This window comes from Hippoglossus stenolepis, chromosome 6, assembly GCF_022539355.2.
Source record: "Hippoglossus stenolepis isolate QCI-W04-F060 chromosome 6, HSTE1.2, whole genome shotgun sequence".
Taxonomy (NCBI): Eukaryota; Metazoa; Chordata; class Actinopteri; order Pleuronectiformes; family Pleuronectidae; genus Hippoglossus; species Hippoglossus stenolepis.
This window is the reverse complement of record NC_061488.1, coordinates 1,925,198-1,934,185: the sequence shown is the minus strand read 5'-3', so window position 1 is coordinate 1,934,185 and position 8,988 is coordinate 1,925,198. Positions and strand designations below refer to the sequence as shown.

The 8,988-nt window shown below is 45.8% G+C and overlaps 1 protein-coding gene across 1 annotated transcript in view; it reads right to left on the bottom strand.

Moving 5' to 3' along the window:
- LOC118110523 (sodium- and chloride-dependent creatine transporter 1-like) overlaps window positions 1–8,988 on the bottom strand; it is a 30,015-nt gene that overhangs the window by 6,848 nt on the left and 14,179 nt on the right. The window contains 8 exon segments of the mRNA XM_035158324.2: window positions 163–333; window positions 419–519; window positions 927–1,029; window positions 2,637–2,774; window positions 3,089–3,201; window positions 6,320–6,444; window positions 6,643–6,746; window positions 6,906–7,040. Of these exon segments, the coding sequence (XP_035014215.2) occupies window positions 163–333; window positions 419–519; window positions 927–1,029; window positions 2,637–2,774; window positions 3,089–3,201; window positions 6,320–6,444; window positions 6,643–6,746; window positions 6,906–7,040 (990 nt within the window).

The window sequence follows — 8,988 nt, the reverse complement described above, 5'->3', positions numbered from 1 at the left end:
GAGGCTCTGATTGGTTAAAGAGTAACAATCTGTTTCTTAACGGGCTGAACTGACACGAATCATTTACCACGTTTCTCATGCAGTAAAACTTTAAACCTAAGGAATGTGTTGCCTGGAAACCACTGAACATCAACTACTGGACTGACAAACTTTGAGATGTACCTCTTTGAATGTTCCCTTTGCTCTGAACAGTTTGTAGAGGACACTGACGGGGATGCAGAGCATGGAGGACAAAGCCATACACCAGCCAATCACCTCGCCCCACCACGGGTACACATACACATTGTTGTAGGTCAGAGGTTTGTAGTTGAACAGGTGGAACATGAAGATGGCCTAAAGACAACAGGATGGAAAACATTTACAAATAGGATTTTTTATTATAGAGAAAGAGAAATCAGTGTTTTCGGTTCAGTCTCACCAGGCAGACACATGGAGTGATGAAGGACCAGCACCACTTCATCCAGGGGAAAGGACGGTAGCCAATCATACGAGCCACATCGTCCATGAAGCGGTCAGCACCTGCGACACAATCAATCAACAAAGTCGTGACTGAACCGTCTGAGACAGAAGCACAATGTTTATACGCTCCAGAAACAAACACATGAACAGATATAACATATATATATATATATATTGATACATAGATCTCTGCTCCTCTCTCTGACACCAGCACACGTTACCAACACGTTTGACAACTTTTTTCACAGAGAGGAATAAACTATGAGCTCATGTTAACCACGAGGATCATTTTTACTTTAACAGACTAAACTTTGACCTTCACATCATGTTACATAATTATTCCTGCACTTATTTTAAGATCACATACTTCACTGACACAGTATACTTCACTGACTGTGTGTGTGTGTGTGTGTGTGTGTGTGTGTGTGTGTGTGTGTGTGTGTGTGTTGTGTGTGTGTGTGTCATACCGTAGACCCAGGCAACTATTATGCATTCCCAGAATGCTTGCCACAACAGAGTCATTCCACTGGCCGAATAGTAGTCAAACAACTGGAAGACGTACATCCCTCCCTGCAGGACGACAGATAAAGATCCAGTTTTAAAATTTGCGTTCACACGTACTCGTCCTCCGGAGAAACTGCAGAGCAGGTCTGAAAGCAGCTTTTGTCGATGTTTTAACCGTACACCACAGCTTGGTTACAGAGAGTCTGATGTGTGAGTGTGAACGAGGAGAAAGTTTCCTCCTTCTCTCCCTGAGCGTCTGTTCTCTGTGACTCTGGTGAGTGGGTTCCATTTCCTGTGAGAAGAACTGACTGAGGGTCAGCTTCAACTGTCACAACCAGCTCCAGTTGAAGAGTGAAGCTGAACTGAGATCAGTTAAAAACACTCTGAAGTTATTAACAACCAGAGATTATCTCCAATATTCAGCAGGAAACTTAGAAAACATCAATAATTCTACAGAGTTTGGTGGATTTGTTACAGCTGCAGCTCTTCAGGTTCAGGAAGCAGAGGATCATGGGTAATATTCAGCATTCAGTTGTGTTTCAGACAGTCACAGTCTGAGCGCCACTTTTTGTTTCTCTACATCAGCCATTCCCAAACTTAAGAATGCCGCGGCCCAATTTGAAAACTGAAAAATGTGTGCGGCCCACCCACACCTTTAATCACAACTATATGATCCACACACAGGACTAGAATCATACATATTATTAATTTGATAGCAAAAATAATTGTATATGAACGCGCATAGGCATATGCAGTGCAAATCCAATAACATCCACATTTAAGCGTAACAATTTGCAAAGCAACCAATGTAAAAACATGAAGTGCAAATAGTGTATTGTTAAAAATATATTCTTACTGTTTGTATAACAGAGCACAACAAGAATATCCGGGAGAAGAAAAACACATTTGAGGCGCAACCAAATATACTTCAGGCTCTCTCAGCGTATGTTTAAAAGATGCTCGAGGCTTGGATAAATATTGTCCATGTTTAGTTTCTAAATGGCGGCGGCGCACTTTACATGGTCCCAGGGTCTCAGGGTCTAGTTAGCTAGCATCTCAGCGGACAGCACACACAGGCTTGGGGGGGGTTGTCCTCTGGGCCAGCCACAGGTCCTCACTTGAGTCCTCTTTTTAGTTTTGAATGATTCAGTTGGACTTCCTGATTCCCCTTCGTCATCAGCAGCTTTCCTCTGCTCCATCTCGCTCGACCCAGCTCACAACAAAGTTCTCACCTGTGATTCACCCGCTAATGATGCGTTCAAGTGTTAATGTGACGGTCAGCAAAAACAACGACACCTGCTCTATAGGTCAGATAAAATAAGAACAACGTGGAATTTAAATCTCTTGTCTTTGTTTCATTACCTGTGATGATTACTTTTTTTTTAAATCAATCATAAATGTTTGGTGGTAATCAACGCTTACTTACAAATCTGAAACTTTTTTATCTATTTATTTTCTGATGACCTCTCACGGCCCACCTGCAGTGGCTTCACGGCCCACCAGGGGGCCGCGGCCCACACTTTGGGAATGACTGCTCTACATGAAAACAAATTCATCACTCGGACACAGAGCCCAACTGAGTTAATCAACACGTGTGGCTGCAGGTGGCGCTGTTGCTCAGTAACAGTTGCATAGTGTTGCGTGAACTAAAATCCAGAAAGTCTGTAACGTACCTGCGTCACCATGGAGAGATCAATAATGAAGCACAGTAAACAGCATATCGCCACGGCGATCTCCCTTTTATATCGATGGTTGTATTGTCCAGGGAACAGATCCAGGATTCCAGTGACAAAACCCTCAACGCCGACGAACTGGAGACAGAGACACTGAGTCAATACTTCATCGAACCTCTGAGGGAAAGTCCCAAGTTACAGCAGCTCAGACAGAAAGAAATAAAATAAGGAATTAACATAACTAACTGAATAAATCTAAATGTAAAGATTGTCTAGACATGACATGTTTTCAGCTCATCCACACGGGCGTCTTATCACCAAAGGCTCTGGAATCTCCTGCTGCCTTCTTCATATGCGAAAGACAAATCCCAGGAAATGTCCGACACTATTTTCTCATGTCTGAATACAGTTTATGTTGAATGTTGCAGAAGTGAGATGAAGCAGTCGCTCACCTGACTGTCCAGCCCCAGCAGCAGCAGCATGAAGAAGAAGAGCGCCGCCCAGAGCGGAGCCACCGGCATCAGACTGACGGCCTTCGGATACGCAATGAACGCCAGACCTGGACCTGAAGCACACGTTAGAGGTTAAAAACACCAGTAATAGTTTTATTCTACAATGATCACAACCGCTCTGTGATAACCCTTGTGTTGTCCCTGCTTCCCCCGGCTGTTGGCCCCCTCACATAGCCCACCCCATATTAGGACGCACACGTAGGGCAATAGACAAGTGAGCAGCCCTTGCAGATGTATTTGTTACACCCGCGGCACACGGTGTGAGTTTTACAGTCCTTTTTCCTGGGGCATATCTGACACCTCTTCCTCTTATTCGCCCGAGCGGGCTGCTGCTAGGGCTGGGCCGGGTCGAGCGCCGGCCGCCGTGAGGCGGCGGCGGCTTTACAGCCTTCACAACTGCGGCGGACGCTTCCGTGCTCGGGATGCACTCCCTTCGTGCGATGAACGGAGTCACAAGAGCCTTTCCCAGCTGCTCTAGGAACATCCTCCGCTACGCTTGCCCCGCATCCAGTCGGGGTTGATCTCTCTCCATATCACGAAGGCGTTGTAGGAAGAGACGTCGAGGATGTTGTGGAAGACGACCAGGGGCCAGCGCGCGGTCATCCTCCTGCAGCTGTACGTTCCGATCACCTTGTCTAGGTTGTCCACGCCACCTTTGTTGCGGTTGTAGTCCAGGACGATGACCGGTTTCCCGTCCTTGCGGTCGCTGATGTCGGCCTCGGCCTCGGTTGTAGAGGTGCGGTAGCCGCAACACCCACGCGTCCCAGACCACTCGCACGGCCGGCAATTTGTCCGTGGCTCGTCTCGTGCGTCTCGTCTCGCGGTCGTCGAAGCGCAGCAGTCTGGAGTACATGTGGAAGAGTTTTAGGGGCATCGTTGCACGAAATATTGCCCGGCCGCTCTCGGCGTCCCACAGGCTGGCGGCGGCCTCGCCCGGACCTGTACACGCCCGCTAAGATCAGCAGCCCTACGTGAGCGCGCAGTCGGTCTCTTCCATTCCTTTCCATTCATCGCCGTATTTTCGACTTACCCTCCTGATTCGTCATCTCCAGGATGATGTTCTCTACCGTCCGGCGTGACGAACAGGCAGAACGCCGAGGCTAGGTCACCGGTGCGGACGTCGCGTGGTTCGTGGGGCCCCGGGGACCCCGCTTTGAGCTGCAGCAGAGGAGGAGGAAGAGGAGGAGGAGGAGCAGTGGCCCTCCTCTCGGCCGTACGCCCTTGAGGACCATGTTATTTCCCCGTTTCTTGACAGGAAGGTCTCTCTTTCCATGAGTCCGGTGGTGGTGGTGGTGGTGGTGGTCTTGTCCTTCTTCTTCTTCTTCCAAGGATGACGAATCTGCAGAAGCATCACCCACTGGGTCGTAGTCTTCGTTGTCGTCGCCATCGTTGTCTTCGTCCTCTGTCTGCTTCTCCATCTCCTTGTCCGTCCGCTTCTCGGTCTGGCTCTTTCGCGTCCTCTTCGGGTTCAGAGGATGGTTGCTGGGAGAATAGCTGTTGGAGAACCTGTTCTCTGGTGAAACGCGCCTGACGCAACATCGTGACATGGTCAGGGAGGGTGGCACACGGAGAATGGCACACCGGCTCCTCTGTGGGTCTAATATATCCCCCGAGATTACAATTGGAATCAGGTGTGGGGCTAAATGACCCCACAGAGCACCACAGCGCCCTCTCTGGGGGTCTCAATGACCCCAGGAGAATTGGATAATGACAATCCTTGGGTCACCCTAACCCTGACCGGCCAGGGCTTGCGGATGATCGCACGCACACACCAAAGAAAGATCAAATAAAACGTAATCGTTCTCTTTTTCATTAAATGTTTTTCTAATTATTTATTCTCGTAATATAACAACTTTATTCTGGAAATGTCCAAATAGTTTTTCCTTGACCTGGACTTGACTGACATGTATCTCATGTCAGACGGGTTTCCTGAGCAGACCCTCATGAAATAAAGACGAGTCACATGTCGTGAGGTGAAAGGGCCTGGTTCACTAATCCCACAGTTAATACCACACACACACACACACACACACACACACACACACACACACACACACACACACACACACACACACACACACACACACACACACACACACACACACACACACACACACACACACACACACACACACACACACACACACACACACACACACACACACACACACACAGTGATGCTAATACTTTAAACCATTGTAAACGTGTCAGGCAGGCCTCAGGGTAAAGAGGATCTACTTTTGTTCTTTTTACAGCGAGATCAGAATAAAAAGAGTCATGTCCTCACACACACACACGCAAACAATTCTAACTGTAATATTTCACCATCATGTATATCATATATGTGAGAATCGTCGTGATTGGCCGAGAGGCGGTGGAGTCTCGGAAACAGATTTCAGTGAGTCTCTCAGACAGCTGCAGCCTCATACCTTCTGTGGAGACACTAAATATAACTGTGTGTGTGTGTGTGACTAGCCATCATGTGCTTCACTGCTAATAATAAATATACAGTTTGCTGAAGACTGTACCAAACAAAGCCACACACGCACACACACACACACACGCACACGCACACACGCACAAAGCTGGTTCCACCAACTGGTTGTAACAGTGTTGTATTGAGATGCTTCATGTGAAGAGGCTTATAACAATCATAATACTAATATGATTACAACTGTAATGATCATTATTATTATTATTATAATAATAATGGTCATGTAAAATGAGCCTTCAGTGAGTGATGAGCTGAACCTGCAGCTCCAACGTTCAGAGACTGAAAATAAAGATGGACGATACATTTCCACTGAAGTATTTCGGATACAAACTCCATCTTGTGCTGATGGAGCCAGAGTCTGTGAGCCCAGGAGGTGTCCACGAACCAAAAGGTCAGCAGTGCAATTCTCTCTCATTCCATGTGCCGACGTGTCCTTGGGCAAGATACTGAACCCAATATTGCTCCCGACGGCTGTGCTGATCGAGAAAGTGCTGCCCATAACTGTCTCAATGGCAAAACTGTTCTGTGAAGAGCTTTGAGTGTCATCAAGACTAGAACACGGTTCCACCAGCTGTCAATCATGACGTCTCAGCCCATTTTATATCATCAAATGACCCCTTAATGTACAGTAGAGCTGGAGGAGCATATTTGAGAGAAACAGCTGTGTGTGTGTTTACCTGACTCAGCGACCTGTGAGATGTCGACTCCCTGCTCATTGGCCATGAAGCCCAGAATAGAAAACACGACGAAACCAGCGAAGAAACTGGTTCCACTGTTGATCAGAGCCAAGACGAAGGCGTCTCTGCAGCAGACGAGAGACGAGCTCAATTAATCATCCATCAATAATCAATATAAGAAATAAAAGAACTAATCGTTCATGAATCGTATAATTATAATTTATACAAAACATCACCATGAACAGATGTTTTTCCAGAGTCATCATTATTTGCTTTGTGAGTGTGAGTGTGTGTGTGTGTGTGTGTGTGTGTGTGTGTCGTACTTGTAGCAGTCGTTGTTGAAGCGGTTGTAGCTGCCCAGCGCCGTCAGAGCTCCCAGTCCGATGGCGTAGGAGAAGAAGATCTGAGTCCCGGCGTCTATCCACACCTACACAGAGATCACAGGTCAGAGGTCAGAGGTCAGAGGTGTGATGCGTTCACTGCTCGGCTCAGAGTCTGACATCATTGGTTAACGTGGAGATGTGGATCAAAGCAGCGTCTCTCTGGGAGAATCTGATCGGAGGTTTCTGTTCCACTAACATCTCACCTGAGCCTCCAGCAGTTTGGACCAATCAGGTTTGATGTAGTACATGATGCCGTCGTAGGCTCCGGGTAGAGTGACACCTCTGACCAGCAGGATGAAGAGGACCACGTAGGGGAAGGTCGCTGTGACGTACACAATCTGAAACACACACACACACACGTTATGACTGTTATTATGAACATTTGCATAATACACACCTAACGGCTGGTCTGCCACGCCCCCTAACAAAGCCAGGTAAAGCGAGAGTGGCGGCTGACTTTTCCTAAATGCGCCAGAAATATTTCACCAATCACAACAGATCAGAACAGACTGGAATTTATCAGGAGGGGGGGGGGGGCTTAAAGAGACAGGAGCTAAAACCAAGTGTTTGAGACAGAGGCTGAAAGGAGGAGCAGCAGCGATGGACAGTCTGAGGAAGGTCCTGTGTTTTCTGAGCATTAACATTAAAAGTGATTAAAATTATCAACCTGAGAGCGGAACATGTCTCCTGAAAAACTTCATGAAACCTCAAACATCAGAAGGCTTCACTTCTTAAGCTGATGAACATAAATGTAAAGTTTCATGAAGAAATTCCAAATTCTCCAATATTTGAGATCTGGTGCAGAAACAGATCAGTGTCCTACAACCTGAGATCAGTTTGGGTTCATGTTGAACTGCAGCTGGAACCGATCGTGTGAATGATCCTTGAACCGGACTCAACCTGAGAGAAAACAAATATGAAATATGAACCTGATCTGAGCAGTAACCGTCTTTGTATGATGCCAGTTTTCAGGGAAGAACTATTACTCATAATTTACTGAGGATTTCCCAGAAGGAATGAATGAAGGACACATGATTTGCTTTTCTCTGTGTATTAAAATCTGCTGTAATTAAAGAATTATTTATTTATTATCAATAATCTTTCATTATACGTCTTAACTTCAGCCTCTGAACATGAAAATAAGTTTTTCAGTGAACCGTGATCTCTCTCTCTCTCTCTCTCTCTCTCTCTCTCTCTCTCTCTCTCTCTCTCTCTCTCTCTCTCTCTCTCTCTCTCTCTCTCTCTCTCTCTCTCTCTCTCTCTCTCTCTCCCCTCCCTCCTCTCTCTCTCTCTCTCTCTCTCGCCCTGCTCTGACCTGACACTCATCTTTCAGCGTCCTGCTGATGATCAACACTGAAGTGTTTGTGTTGGTACAGAGAGCCGTGAGACCAGACACACACAGACACACACACACACACACACACAGCTTGTGGGTCGTCCTCATATAAAGACATTTAAACATTGTCTCTCACTGTGCTGTTGTAACTCGTCGCTGGATCGACAGAGATTTCCAGTTAATTTCAGAAGTTTGCTGAGAATCAGTTATTTCATAATGTTAAACTGTGTCTGCAAATGAATCAAAATTCAACATGAATTCAGATTATAGTCCCCAGTAATAGATTAATATCTTTAGCTCCCGTCAAAAATACGGTTTAGATAAAATAATTTCTTAAATGGAAATTTATCTAGAGCCAAAAATGAACTCAACCCAAGTAATATTAAACATTTGAGATAACAGCTTGTTTTATATTGAGGAAACTTTGAAGACATAATCATCACATCCTCAGTATCACACAGTGTTACTCTGATAATATCATATAAAGATAGTTGTTATCACAGAGAACACTCTGTACACTGGGAGTGTGTCGTATAAATTAGGATTGTGATGATGTCTCAGAAAACAAATTTGCTGTTCAATGACTTTTGAAATTATAGACGTGTCCTCGTGTTGGAAAATTATCTCAAAGAAGTTAAATGACAGGCTGATGAAAAGCTGATATCTAAGGCTATCTGCCAGGCTAGCAACAGGTTAAAGGCTAGGGTGTCGTCTGTGTCAGTTACCAGTCTGTTTGGCTGAGTTGTGTGTATTTGTGTTGTATGTATGTATGTGTGTATTGTCTGTATTTGTGTTGTGTGTATTTGTATTTTGTGTGTTGTTGTTAAAATGATGAAGGTGTTTTCTTGTGGGTTATACTTTCTGTAGTTGCAGTGCCGTGCGTTGCCACCAGGGGTTTGTAGCACATGCTCATAAGTATTTTCTCTGTGTCTCAGTCACGTCCCACTGCA